The 13,450-nt window shown below is 33.4% G+C and overlaps 3 protein-coding genes across 4 annotated transcripts; 1 reads left to right on the top strand and 2 right to left on the bottom strand.

Annotated features, from left to right (window-relative positions):
* Positions 1-62: 62 nt before the first annotated feature.
* LOC122502326 (E3 ubiquitin-protein ligase ZNF598) lies at positions 63-4,462 on the top strand. Its single transcript, XM_043612313.1, has 4 exons — positions 63-436; positions 872-1,452; positions 1,539-2,699; positions 2,759-4,462. The coding sequence occupies exons 2-4, from the start codon at positions 1,039-1,041 to the stop codon at positions 3,743-3,745; spliced, it is 2,562 nt and encodes an 853-aa protein (XP_043468248.1). The 5' UTR covers positions 63-436; positions 872-1,038; the 3' UTR covers positions 3,746-4,462.
* Positions 4,463-4,841: 379 nt separating this feature from the next.
* LOC122502330 (ADP-ribosylation factor 2) lies at positions 4,842-6,618 on the bottom strand. The gene is made up of 2 exons (XM_043612316.1): positions 5,915-6,618; positions 4,842-5,737 (listed from the first exon to the last, which is right to left on the bottom strand). Exons 1-2 carry the CDS (start codon positions 6,170-6,172, stop codon positions 5,453-5,455), a joined length of 543 nt encoding a protein of 180 aa, XP_043468251.1. The 5' UTR covers positions 6,173-6,618; the 3' UTR covers positions 4,842-5,452.
* A 1,180-nt stretch (positions 6,619-7,798) lies between these two features.
* On the bottom strand, positions 7,799-11,955 carry LOC122502328 (seipin). 2 transcript variants are annotated; one of them, XR_006301629.1, is made up of 6 exons: positions 11,439-11,955; positions 11,063-11,208; positions 10,403-10,605; positions 10,032-10,317; positions 8,351-8,587; positions 7,799-8,168 (listed from the first exon to the last, which is right to left on the bottom strand). XR_006301629.1 is itself a non-coding variant. In XM_043612315.1 (5 exons), exons 1-5 carry the CDS (start codon positions 11,681-11,683, stop codon positions 8,418-8,420), a joined length of 1,050 nt encoding a protein of 349 aa, XP_043468250.1. In that variant the 5' UTR covers positions 11,684-11,955; the 3' UTR covers positions 7,799-8,417. The 2 variants fall into 2 exon arrangements, 1 of the variants encoding a protein (XP_043468250.1); XM_043612315.1 differs by having other exon boundaries at positions 7,799-8,587.
* Positions 11,956-13,450: the final 1,495 nt, after the last annotated feature.

The raw sequence follows: 13,450 nt of genomic DNA, 5'->3' as shown, positions 1-13,450 counted from the left end.
AAAAAGAATCAAATCATCATTTACACATGACACATGCAGTTCTGATAATTTCCGCTCAAAAAGAATTTTAGGCTACTTTACGCTTTAGGCTTTACCTATACTACTTCATGCCTACTACTATTGCAATGATTTATGATTGCAATCAAAAATACAACTTTGGAATAATAATAATTAATTTCTTGACGTGTCTAAAATTTGAAATTAAAAAACTTAGTTATTGGATGGAATAAAATGCATGTTGTGTGAGAAACAGTTCGCTCACAATATATTTGTTTTTGAAAAAGATATATACTGATAACCTTCACGATTGCTGATAGTTCACCATCTGTTTGTTGCCAATTTTCATAAAAGTATAGCTATTTTGGGATCAAATAGTACTTTAAAAACCATCACAAGACAGAATATATTTGGCATCCTTGAAGAATATTTAACGACAGTAAGTTTACATTCATTTTTAATAAAATCAAATCATTCAATTACTGTGATATTTCACATTACTTAACATGTTATGCATGTAATAGATTACAGAATGTAGGTAAGAAAGTTTCTTTCATTTCTTTTGTTAATAAGTTCCGTAAACGATGCGATGAGTTCAATTTCGTACCTATTTCTTATGTGCTTTTTTACTAGTGTAGAATTCATTTGAATTTCAATAAATTGTCATAGCCATGTGTAACAAAAATTTAGAAAAGTAAAACGTCAGTCAATGTCATTATTAATAGCTAGAGAAATATTCAGGTTTAGCCTTTTTCGAATACCTACTGGAAAATGTTTCTAAAAATAAATTCTTATTGGAAAATAATAACACAAAATTTCAAGTAAACTGAATTGCAATTTGATAAAGAAATTGAGCCATTATTTTTACTTGCAGATTTGGTTCAACAGGAGTTGTGCACATTTATCAAAACATTTATTTACAAGTCAATTAAATTTATAAGGGATTTTTTAAAGATTTTGAAAAGGATGTATTGAATTTTCAATTACTAACGCTTGTTTATTGTATAATTGAGATTTTTGAAAACTCAACCAGTCGAGAAAATGTCGAAAGGAAACGACAGTTTCGGTAGCAACACTTGTATTGTTTGTTACAAAAATGTTGACATCTTTAGCATTGGAATGTGTGAACATCCCGTTTGTTACGAATGCAGTACACGAATGCGTGTACTTTGTCAACAAAATGAATGCCCCATTTGTCGTCAGGATCTTCCAAAAGTTGTATTTACTCGTGAGCAAAAGCCATTTCGACATCTGAGGAAAGGACCGCTGGTCGACGAGAGATACAACATATTTTTCGAAAATCTCGAAATCCAGGAGAGATTCACTGAATTGCTGGCTCACAGTTGCTCAATATGTCCCGAGAGACAAGTCTTGAGTAGCTTTACCAGTTTAAACGATCACATGAGACGGAGGCACGATCGTTTCTTTTGCGAACTTTGTGTCGACAATTTAAAGGTGAATTCTTCATAATTATTCATGAAATTAATTCATCATTAATTCACAAGAGAGATAAATAAATAAAAAGCGTAATTTATTTGCAGATATTTTCGCACGAAAGGCGCTCCTACTCGAGACACGAATTGAATCAGCATCTTGTAAAGGGAGACTTGGACGACAAGAGTCACAAGGGCCATCCGCAGTGCAAGTTCTGCGTGAAACGCTACATGGACAATGACGAATTATACCGACACTTGAGGAGGGACCATTTATACTGCCATTATTGTGACGCCGATGGTCTTCACCAATATTACAGTTCGTACGACTACCTCAGGGAGCATTTTCGACATGAGCATTATCTCTGTGAGGAAGGATCCTGCGCCGAGGAGAAGTTCACAAGCGTTTTTCGAACAAACATCGACTTGAAGGCTCACAAGGCCACGATTCACGGACGACAAATGGGGAAAGCGGCGGCCAAACAAGCGCGAACCCTCGAATTGGAATTCACTCTGGCGCCGAGGGGCGACAATCGCTACAGGCGGGGCATGGGTCCGCCGACCTCGAGGAACTTGAGGGAACAGGATTGGAACCCTCGCGAGCAGGACGCGGGCGCCGTGGGCGGTGACTTCATTCCGCCGGAAATGTACGTTCAGCAACCACTGGTTGACGTTCAGAGCACTGAACAGTTTCCAAGTCTCGGAAACTCGGCTCCAATTATACCCAAGAACAAGGGCGGCCGTGGTAATGTTACGATTCGCAGTACCCTGCGGCAACCCCTGGAAATAACGGACGAGAATTTCCCCGTCTTGGGCCCCGAACCCGGAAACAGTGGCATTTCGAAAACGGTCAACCTGAGTGTGTCCAGCACGAATAAATACGGCACGAGTGGAACCCAACGCCAACAAAACTCAGCTCCCACGAATGTCTCCATTCACGTGAACCATAAGGCGAACGGCACTAATATCAGAATCAGGCCCTCGAGAGACTCCGAATTCCCGGCGTTAGGTCGAGCCGAACCCTCAACGAGCAATTCGAATACTTCCCAATGGACGAAGATCACTTGCGTGAAACAACCGGCCGTCACCCAGAAATCCAAGAAAGTCGCCCCCGCACCTCTCGCCGCCTCACCGCCAACCATAAACTCTGGTGAGGATTTTCCAACTCTACTCAAGTCCTCCAAATACAATAAACAGTCAACTATTTCCGTCGTGCCCTCCAGTTCCTCGTGGGAGCCGCCGCCGCCGCCGCCACCAACAACGCCACAGGTAAAATTAATGCACAATTTCAAGAAATGACAATTATTAAAAAGAGAAATTCTTTTCAGACGGACACAAACACAGTGAAAAGCACAAGTGACGCGACGAAAGGTAAAGCGAAAAAGAAAAAAGTCAAGCAAAACGGAAATTTAAATATCGATTGGAATACTCCCAATGCCAAGAAAGAAGAATCGAAGAAATCGGAAAAGAAGAAATCACCGAAAAAGGAGTTTTCTCAATCCAATGACTCGCCTAATGATCAAAAACCATTACCGAAGAGGGATACGAGAAACAAGCAGAAGAAAGCAGAAGAAAGCAACTATGAAATTGAAAATGAATCACTGGATAATAACCAAAGAAAACGATCCGAATTAAAGATCGATAGTTTAAATTCAACAAACAACAATAGATTTGACAAATCCAAGGATTTCCCGGCATTATCTAGTGGGGGGAGTAAACCACCAGGGCTTACAAATCCACCGCCTGGTTTCTCCACTTCAGTGCCGCCGCCAGGATTTTTCGTCAAGCTGAATAATGTGAAACGACTGCAAAATGACAATGGTTTGACGTTCACCAACAGTTCCGGTGAAAGTTATTCAATAATTCCCGACAATGATTGTCAAAGTAAAAATTATCCCTATATATCGCCGCCTGATTTTCAAAAGAGGAACCGTCAACTCGTGGAGAAAGTAAATCAAGTGTTGGATCAAGAATTGATTGATGAGTTCCGTTTTGTCAGTGGGTTGTTTCGTCAAGATGTTTGTAATGCCAATGACTATTATGAACGTTGTCGAGCTGTTATGGGCACGTCAACTTTTGAAAGTGTCTTCACCGAACTTCTTGTTCTATTGCCAGATATTAAAAAGCAACAGGAACTCTTTAAAGTCCATAAAAAGGAAGTTAACGGCCAAATAAAAAACTTAGAATTATGCGCGACATGCGGACAAATATTAACAAGTGCCGATCTTCAATCGCATTTGTCCAGTCATACATTTCCGGCCCTCGGTGAAAAAATCGCCATTGAACATTCAAACAAAACATGGGTTCGAAAATAATCGAATTCAAATAAAAAAATTAAAAAACACTCAAATTATTTATTTCCTGGTGAAGTAATCTATTTCTCGGAGCGACTCGGTTTGTGTAATTTATTCAAGTTTCAAAACATTCAAAAAGTAAACTTTCAAGCATTTAAAAGAAATTTTTTCAATATATTTTGACTAATCAACTTTTTGTAAAAACGTGTTCAAAATCCAATTTTTAAGATTTTACACTATTTTGGTTAGAAACATAAAGTTTCTTATTTTAATTTCCTGTCAAGAATCGAATATATGTAACGAAGTTAAGATTCAAAATTTATTGAAGACGATCGACGATCGAGAATTTTTTGTCGGATGTATAGTATATATATATATATTTTATAAGAAAACAAAACAAATGTAGAAATAATGTAATTCTTTGTGTTGAACAGCAACTTTAAATAAACTTTTCTCCTTTTTCTGTTCAAATAAATCCGTGCGTGCCTAGTGTGTTTAAGTGCGTGCATGTACATAAATGGCAAATTATGTTATATAATTTGTTTGTAGTTTCAATAGATATTATTTAGATAACGAGCATACACAAGAGAAAAGCATTCGAAAAATAAAGAGAACAATTTAAAGGCACAGTTTAAAAATGATGGACTGGACAGTAAATAAAAAATAACGGTTGTACTTCCATCATGTTTTGTACAATAATTAAAGTTATTAATAAAGTACAAGATTAATTTGTAAAAAGAGATTTTAACCCTTTTGAATGTCCTAGTTTCCGTCCATTTTTTAAATTAATCTTTTAAAAGGAATTCATTTTTTTATAATCTTTTTATCTTTTTAAAAGTCCTTTATGAGTGTTGTTAGTGAATGTTGGAAATGTGTTTTAAATAGAAAATATGTATTTTCTAACTACAAATTGAATCATCAACCTACTTTCTTTGTTCCCATTTTAGACAGGGCGGAACTTTGTGATCTTTCTTTGTAACATTACTGTAACTGTAACACTACTGCAATATTCCCTTGGGGAAGACATTATTAAAATTAATAATGTTAAAATAAAACGTAACATTCTCCGTGCTACTTGGAAAGGGACATAAAAAATTCTATAAATGTCAAAGACTAGTAACTCGAACTATTTCGTAGTTTATTATTCTCAATAGACTTACAAACTAATATCTTAAAATGCAAAAGACAATTTTCTTTTTCATAAAAATGAAACACCTTATACTACAATATGTTTTTCAAATGTTCACCTCATACAGACATAAGCTTTGTTTTTAAAGAATAATTTTGGTCTTCACAAATATTTTTTAACGATCCCTAAAAAACATTAACAAGGAAAAATATATTCAAATATTACTGAATAAATTCCATTCGATGAAGGAGAAAAATGAATGAAATATATAAATCTCTAGATAATTATAGAAAAAGGTGTTGGTATTAATAAAGGTGTTTTGTAGTACAAATGTATGTACAAAGATTATACAAAACGGATTGCTGCACGAAAGTTTCTTTAAAAAATCGGATCGATACAAATAATGTGCATCTTTGAGATTAAATAAATCTCAATTTATCTCCCCTGTCACTATATTATGATACTAAAAAGAGTCATTAACAAAAGAGTCATTAACAAATTTTGCTCGATTTGCAAAAAATGACGCTTTGTGTCTTGGCATCACCGCTGATGTAGCCAGAGCTTGGAAAGTACTTGCTTGACGATTTTATGGAATTGTATCACTTTTTGGCGAGTTCATTGCAGAGCCAATCGAGTCCTTCGTATAAGCCGTGGCCTTGAGTGGCACACGTACTCTGAATGTACCAGCGTCGTCCACGAACCGAGTTCAAACCGAGCTTATCCGTCAATTCTGTGGCTGACATTGCATTTGGCAAGTCCTGCTTGTTGGCAAACACCAAAAGCACCGCGTCCCGCAACTCATCTTCTTGCAGCATGTTGGCCAGTTCCTTCTCCGCTTCACTAATGCGTTCTCGATCATTACTATCCACTACGTAAATAAGGCCCTGCAAAGATAACTGCAATGTAGTCACACTAATGACTTGAATTAAGCAACACGTCACTTACTTTTTTATTTCACAATTCAGAAGAAAGCATATGTAAAAAATTACTTTGACACTTTATGTAGAACCAACTTGTAAACAATATAATTCTAACCAAAAAATGAAAACACGTATGTTTACCTGGGTATTCTGAAAGTAGTGCCTCCAAAGTGGTCGAATCTTATCTTGGCCACCAACGTCCCACACCGTGAAACAGATGTTCTTGTACTCGACGGTTTCAACATTAAAGCCGATTGTCGGAATGGTTGTAACAATTTCGCCTAATTTTAATTTGTAAAGTATGGTCGTCTTACCAGCGGCATCGAGGCCAACCATAAGAATTCTCATTTGCTTCTTGCCAAAAAGTCGAGTTAACACACTGCTGATAGTCAAACCCATGATTCTAAACTGATTCTAAACCTGATCACCTGATGGACGATGGTGGTGTTTTCAGTTTTTGACAAACACACAAAGTCTCTTTGAAAAAAATTGAAACTTGGATGAGGTGCAACGGGTGCAACAAATTCACCTCGATTTTCAAGGATTTTCTAACCTAAAAAATTATTTCAGGATAAATTACGTTCGATTCGGGGAAAAAGGGGCAATCCGGGCAGTTCGTTAAACTTAATTTTTTATTTCAGTTAATTTTCTAAATGATTTTAATAAACGCTTTTCGAGAACACACCTTAAACTTGTCAAGATTGAAGCAAACGTAGTAAACGAAACGTCACCTCATGACAAAGCAAATAGCGGAAATGGCTGGCAGGTTCGCCACGCGCAATATATTTTTTAAATTTATTTCTGATAAGTAGTCAAATTATTTTTCTAAAAATTAATATTCCTACTTTTTATTGTTTCAATCGAGAGGATATTAAAATTCACAAATGTAAAAGAAAAACATTGAAAAAATGTGATAAATCAAATTCTACGACTTTGAAATTTTCAGGTTGACATGTTGGTTACATTATGGGGCGAGATTTGAACATTTGAAGAAATAATAAATAATTGTTATTCAAACACATTTTGCTTTGTGTACTCGGTAGTAATGTAATTAGATCGAGTTCATCGATTTAAACTCGGTTAATACAGTTGTGGAACCGGCCCTAATATATTTAGACGATTTAAACTCTTTTCTTTCTCTCCAAATATAATTTTCAAATATTTCGCGCGCTTTTTAAACACTGTTTTAAAAGCAGGGCACATGGAGGCAGCACTTTGTTCTTCTTGTTACGCGCGCCGGAATCCTTTGAAAAGTAAACGGGATGATCCTGTTTAAATGTAAACAATGTTAAATTCCGTATAATGGAAGGAAAACCCGTTCGAAGGAAGATTAATTTTTTTGTCTCCTTTCGAAGGTAAAACCCTTAACTTTCTTAAAATACTGCTTAAAAAATAAAATAGCTGCGCACGAGACGAGACAAAACGATATTCTTAAGAGTCTCGTCTCGGTCTCGAGAAAAATTTGTAAAGAAGAAAATAATTCATATTTCAAAGAGAAATTATTCAATTAACATAAAAATTAATAAATTACATAATGTTAGTATTAACAAAGTAAGGATTAAATAATATGCAATTATATTCTACGAATGGAACTGATGAGATCAGCCTTTTTACATGTACTGATGGAGTAACTCAAAAATGCTCATTATTCTTTGAAAATATTCAAACTTGTGTTTAAAAATAATTTATTATTATTAATAAATTGTGATTATTAAATAGAAATTATGTCCATATTTGCCGGAGATGTCAAACTTTTAAAAATCTAAAAATTTTTCAATTTATTAAATTGAATTCGTAGAATATTCTAGAATTACTTTTTTATCATTCATTTTGACTTTCTTCCAATTTATTTATTTATTATTTCAAAACAAAGAAAAGAGGAACGAAAGGGTCACCTAGCTAGAGATTATAAATTTGTTTGAGAATTCTATTAGTGATTCGAGTTTTGAAAATCAAAATTCCACCATTTCTATTTGTAATAGAAATAATAGATAAATAATAGATTTTTAAAGCAAAAAATCAAAATTACAAATGAAAAAGCTTTATGACACAATTGTAAGTCATTATACAATTTACAACATTTTAAACATCACATTAACATTTCGTGGTTAGAACAATGAGTTGTATAATAACATATAATTAAATAAAGAGAAAATACATTAAAAAATAATATTCTACTTCTAAAGAAGAAAAAAAATTTTCACATATTGTAAATAGAAATTAACATATATCTTTGACAAATAATAAATACTTACAAATTCTTAATTTTCAATTTTGTCAATAATATTTTATAAATATTCAATACTATTGAATACTCATATCACTTTAATTTTCACTTTCGATGTCATTCTTCATGGCAAAATTTTTAGAAAAGATAGAATCTTTTTTCAACTTTCTATAATAAAATTATAAATTTTTTAAATTAATACTTTTCTTTTTTTCTTTCCCTTGAAATATAAATTCCCTGAAGTTAACATAGACAAATATGTTTTTCACGAAATCGGAATAAATAGTTCTCGATGCTAAGCGCCGACCCCAACTTCAGCAACCTTTAAATTTAAAGAATTTATCACATACCTGATTTAAAATTTTAATAGACCAGTCTATTTTTATCTCTCATATAAATATTTGTTTAGAATTAATTTTATTTTGAAGATAAATCTCCTGCTGTTTCATCAATTAATTTTGAAATTTCTTGAATATAACTGGGTTTATCCAACACAGGATCCATCAAATGTGATGAATGTCCTTCATGAGGTTTTGTAATGTCTTCAAGTAAAGAAGCATCCTCCAAAGACGATGTTTCTGAAGATCCTAACATGCAAAGAATGCAAAGAAATTAATTAATAATAATATAATTATTTTTTAGTTTTTATAATAGGGGAGAGTGAAGCAAACCGGAGATGTGCTATAATTATAAATTTAAAAAATTAGTGATTCGGACATCTTATTCCCTGATTTTGAAATTTTTTGCTTGCTGTTACGGCCAACTCCGTAACTTTTAACCATCTATATTAATCAAATTTTAGTAACATCTAAATTAAAAATTAAATGAATTGTTCAATTCAAATTATACACAAACACGACTTTCCAGATAACATGTTATAAACAATTATACAGACTATTTTCCATGTAAACTCCTAAAAGACATTCTAATGTTTGGAATTTTGATTCAATATAGTGAAGGTGGATTAATAAGAAAAAAAACCTAAGAAAGGAAACATTTTAAATTAACTTTCAACATTTTTGTGAATTTCACAACTTAAGGGTGAAAGGCCTGAGTTCAAATTACAGGATGTCTTCACGGAAAAAAATTTCTTATAGAAAACACAAACTTTTTCGTAAAATATACAAATAGGTTAAGTTGTGCTTTAAGGCCAACGCAGAATAGATCTGTAGCCGGAACCGCAATCGTAAGCGTAACCGTAAGAATAAGTTAGAGAAGGATAGGTATATTGTTTATCCTTCTCTAACTCATTCTTACGCTTACGGTTACGATTGCGGTTCCGGTTACAGATCTATTCTGCGTTGGCCTTAAGCTGTTGAATCATAAACTGAAGTTTGTGACAAAGACTCATTCTGGTTTGTGTATTTCCCAAACTCAGCCGTTTGTGGATACTACAACCGCCGTTCATGGATGGCACAGGAAATCTTGTAATTTTCACAGGAAATTTTTTTCCTTGTTCACACATTTCTTTCTACTATCGAATTGGCTAAGTAAATTTATCAATATGATTTATTGATTTCCTCACTACATTGTCTTTCAATAAAATTGATTGACACTGGGAAATCTGGGCAGTTATCAAAGTAAAACAAAGCACAAAGTCAGCAAATAAATTATAAAAAGAATAACGGCTCATTCCATACAAACAAGAATAGGGTTCTCTACCTATTGGTTGAAAAATAACCAAGTAGAGAGGGAATCCACTTATAATTATTTGTCCGAAGGACACGTTAGTTAAAGTTCAAAAATTACATCTTTGGAAAATCATTATTAATAACATTTTTTATAAATTATTAAAATCATTTTAGGGGTTCATTCTAAAATTTTTTAACGTGACTAATGTAAAAAATTATAAACCAAGTATTTCCCTTTTCTTGAAATTTGTTAAGGCAGAAAGGGTAATAATAGACTTAGACAACCATTCAAACAATCCAAGACCGAATAAAATTCGTTCGCTTCAACCCAACTCTCCCCTATGTAATAATAATAATAATAATATTAAGAGTATAGTTTGAAATAAAAATATGTAGTTACGATCATTGTTTGATTTTAGATCCCTTTCCTCCTCAAAGTCTCCTTTCTCATATTCAAAATCGTCCTCCGCGGTATCTTCTTCAGCAACAAAGTGTAAATACGACAAGATACAGACGAGAGCTATGAAAAATAAATTGGTGCTAATGCCAACCATGGCCGATAAAATGGGCCAGTGAAACATCAAATATCGTAGCCCAGATAAATGAGCATTTATTGTCAATGTAGCCGAATAAAATTCAATGTGTCGTGATTGAATCTCCACGTACAAACGCGTCACTGGCTGACTCTAATTAACATCAAAATTACTTTTGTTCCATTTCATTAATAAATAAAATGCAAATACAATAGGTATATAATATCAAAACACTCACTTGATCTTCCTCGAAATTGCCGAACAACTCGAGAACAATATTTTGCGTTTCTTCCGTAGTTCCGAAAATCATCATCGGTGAAAATGTGAGGGTTGATATAAAATGTAGCAATGTACTTCTGTAATGAAGCATCGCAGAACGACAAGAATGATCAACTAATCTATTGTATTGACTTTTTAATTCAGCGCACACCATGAACATTCCTAAAATAATAAAATATTATTAAATATTCTTTAAAGTTCCTGTGAGATAGTCGTAAAAAAATAGTTTAAAAACGGAAGATATAATTGAATCGTCAACTTCGAAAAGGACTTAACTAAGATTCTTTGAAAATTTTCTTTCTTTCAATTTTTCACATTATTTCATATTCATTAAAGTTTTTTCAAAAGGAAAAATTTACCCAACATATTTTTGTTTATATTAATTTTTAACCAACGAAAATATTATTTTAAAATTATAAATCTTTAAATAATTTATTGTCACAATTTCAAGCAACTTAGAAAACTGACAACTATAATATCAATTTTCTCCAAGGCTCTTTCATTAAGGACAACTATATTTTAACTATTTTAAATTTTTAACATTCTTTCATGTAACAAGTAACATACCTATAGTAAAGAACCGAGTTGAGCTCTTTTCGAAATTCAATTAATTTCTTACCAAGTTCCTTATTAGCAGGTGATTCTGGCATTTCTAAATGTAAATTAACCTTATATGGTTGCCCAACCATCAGAAATTGTTGCTTTTTCGTTAATTGTATATGAGCGGACGGAAAACTACAAACTCCCTTAGCGTGATCACATGGTCTGCAAATTTTTTCATTGTATGACATTAATTTTATCAACTATTTCTGTATAGTGTGCGTACTACATATTTGCTGTAATGTTTTAAAATATTTAATATACTATGACATAAGTCATGTTAATAAAGAATAATATATTCTAAATTAAATCTTTTTGAGGTTATGTTTCTGTGTTTACGGTGTTTACTTATGATCGTCCCTGGATATAAATAATAAAATTTCGGTAGTACTTACCGAAATTGTAAATGCACCGGTCGAACATACGACATACTTGGCATGTATGCATAATAAAAAGCAGTGTATAGAAAAATTGATATCCATACAATTAGTACAGCACTGATAATGATAAGGCCACCACGAACTGCTGCATCTCTTGCCGTTTGTACACTTTGCGTTGTTTTTTTATGCACATTTAATAATTTGTTAATAATATTTTTTATTATTCTTGTAGGAATCATAATTGTTTTATTTATCTTCATTATTATATTGTTCGTAAAATATAGAGAAAAATTTTATCTTTGACGATCAACTTTTCACACACTACAATCTTGACACGAATTAATAATGAATCCTGATATAATTAGTATAACATTTCTAACATTTTGATAATTGATAAACTCAGTGCTAAAGTACAAGAATTCAGCAAATTTCAGGTGATGAAATATTTACTTTCCTCTTAACCGGCAAAATTTTTATTTTTTGCAAATTTCTTGATTATCGAGTGACAACAAAAATGAAAATAAATGAAAATCAGGGTTGGATACGTAATGATGTATACCTTTTCAAAAAAGACTATATACAGGAGAAACAACTCGAGTATTTCCGATGGTCCGATTTTAACGTACACTCGTGCTCATTAATGCCTTCTCTCAGGGAAGGCACTAATTTGACGCGTTTTGCCCACTTTCTATATTTTTTATAGTTTGTGCCAATAATTCCATAGGAATTTTACTTTTCCATTGGTTGATTTTTTATACAATATAGATGGTAGGCAAAGTTCGTGAAATTAGTGCCTTCCCTGAGGGAAGGCATTAATGAGCACGAGTGTACAGTAGTTTGTAGTTTTCAATTATGCCTTCCAAGTTTGAACGTGTCGCACTCATATGTTTCCATGGAAACATATGAGTGCGACACGTTCAAACTAAGAAGGCATAATTGAAATGTACTGTACGACTGGGCGTACTACCCCGAGGTGCACTAGTGTTCTGCACATCCCAACACATGCATAACTGTGTATATTTTATATATATTCCATCTGACAGCTGTAACAGCTGCAAGTTTTTATTATCTCCTCCATATTGAATAATAAGTGTAAATATTAAGTGAACTTAATATTTTTAATACAAAAATTTCTAAAAAAAAGTGAGAAGTGTATTTAACACTAGTGTTTTTAATTATGCTTCGTTTTGATGAAGAGTGTTAATTTAAATAATAAAAGTTGTAATGGGATTTTCATAACCATTTTTTATCTTACAATAAAAAAAAGGGCATGTTATATTATAAATTATTATCGCTCCTATTATAATATGTGACGCGATATGAAGAAAGGGACCTAAGAAGCTGAGCAATACCAACTGGCTGGTGAGAGTCATCCCCACCATATCGAAGTCTCTCTCCTTCCAAGCGTCACACACATTAGACCAAGAAAATTGTAAACAAAACAAACACACATTATCTAAAGATACACAGATAGAGTTTATACAGTTATGCATGTGTTGAGATGTGCAGAAGACTAGTGCGCCTCGGGGTAGTACACCCAGTCGTACGTTAAAATCGGGACCACTGCTCTCTATGAACAAGCAGGCGAGTTAGTTCTCCTGTATATAGTCTTCTTGCAACCCCTTCAAAAACGGGGTGCGACCGTCTGTACCAAAAACATAAAGGCGCTTGTACACCTCCTCCGTTCTAAGTATATCAGAAACGTCCAGCGTTTTGATTAGCTATGCTCTTAGAGAATTTCCAAAAATTTTAATGTTTTGGAAATTCTCTATGAGCATAGCCAATCAAAACGCTGGACGTTTCTGAATATACTCAGAACGGAGGAGGTGTACAAGCGCCTTAAGGCTGAAGTCCCATGGCAGCGTTTTGCGTTGCGTTTTGTAACTAGGCAATGAGTGTGAGAGAGATACAGATATATGTTTACTCTATTTGCACTCATGGCCTAGTTACAAAACGCAACGCAAAACGCTACCATGGGACTCCAGCCTAAAGGCGCTTGCACACTTCCAAATTTTTAGGCGAGCAGC

Source organism: Leptopilina heterotoma, unplaced genomic scaffold (assembly GCF_015476425.1).
Source record: "Leptopilina heterotoma isolate Lh14 unplaced genomic scaffold, ASM1547642v1 Lhet_228, whole genome shotgun sequence".
Taxonomy (NCBI): Eukaryota; Metazoa; Arthropoda; class Insecta; order Hymenoptera; family Figitidae; genus Leptopilina; species Leptopilina heterotoma.
This window is presented reverse-complemented; position numbering and strand designations above follow the sequence as displayed.

Coding starts and splice junctions, on each gene's coding strand:
- LOC122502328 (XM_043612315.1), bottom strand. CDS start 11,683: ATGAAGATAAATAAAACAATTATGATTCCTACAAGAATAATAAAAAAT. Junction 11,209..11,438: donor CCGGTGCATTTACAATTTCG/GTAAGTACTACC, acceptor AAAAATTTGCAG/ACCATGTGATCACGCTAAGG. Junction 10,318..10,402: donor GCAATTTCGAGGAAGATCAA/GTGAGTGTTTTG, acceptor GATGTTAATTAG/AGTCAGCCAGTGACGCGTTT.
- LOC122502330 (XM_043612316.1), bottom strand. CDS start 6,172: ATGGGTTTGACTATCAGCAGTGTGTTAACTCGACTTTTTGGCAAGAAG. Junction 5,738..5,914: donor ACTACTTTCAGAATACCCAG/GTAAACATACGT, acceptor TTATCTTTGCAG/GGCCTTATTTACGTAGTGGA.
- LOC122502326 (XM_043612313.1), top strand. CDS start 1,039: ATGTCGAAAGGAAACGACAGTTTCGGTAGCAACACTTGTATTGTTTGT. Junction 1,453..1,538: donor TTTGTGTCGACAATTTAAAG/GTGAATTCTTCA, acceptor ATTTATTTGCAG/ATATTTTCGCACGAAAGGCG. Junction 2,700..2,758: donor CGCCACCAACAACGCCACAG/GTAAAATTAATG, acceptor AATTCTTTTCAG/ACGGACACAAACACAGTGAA.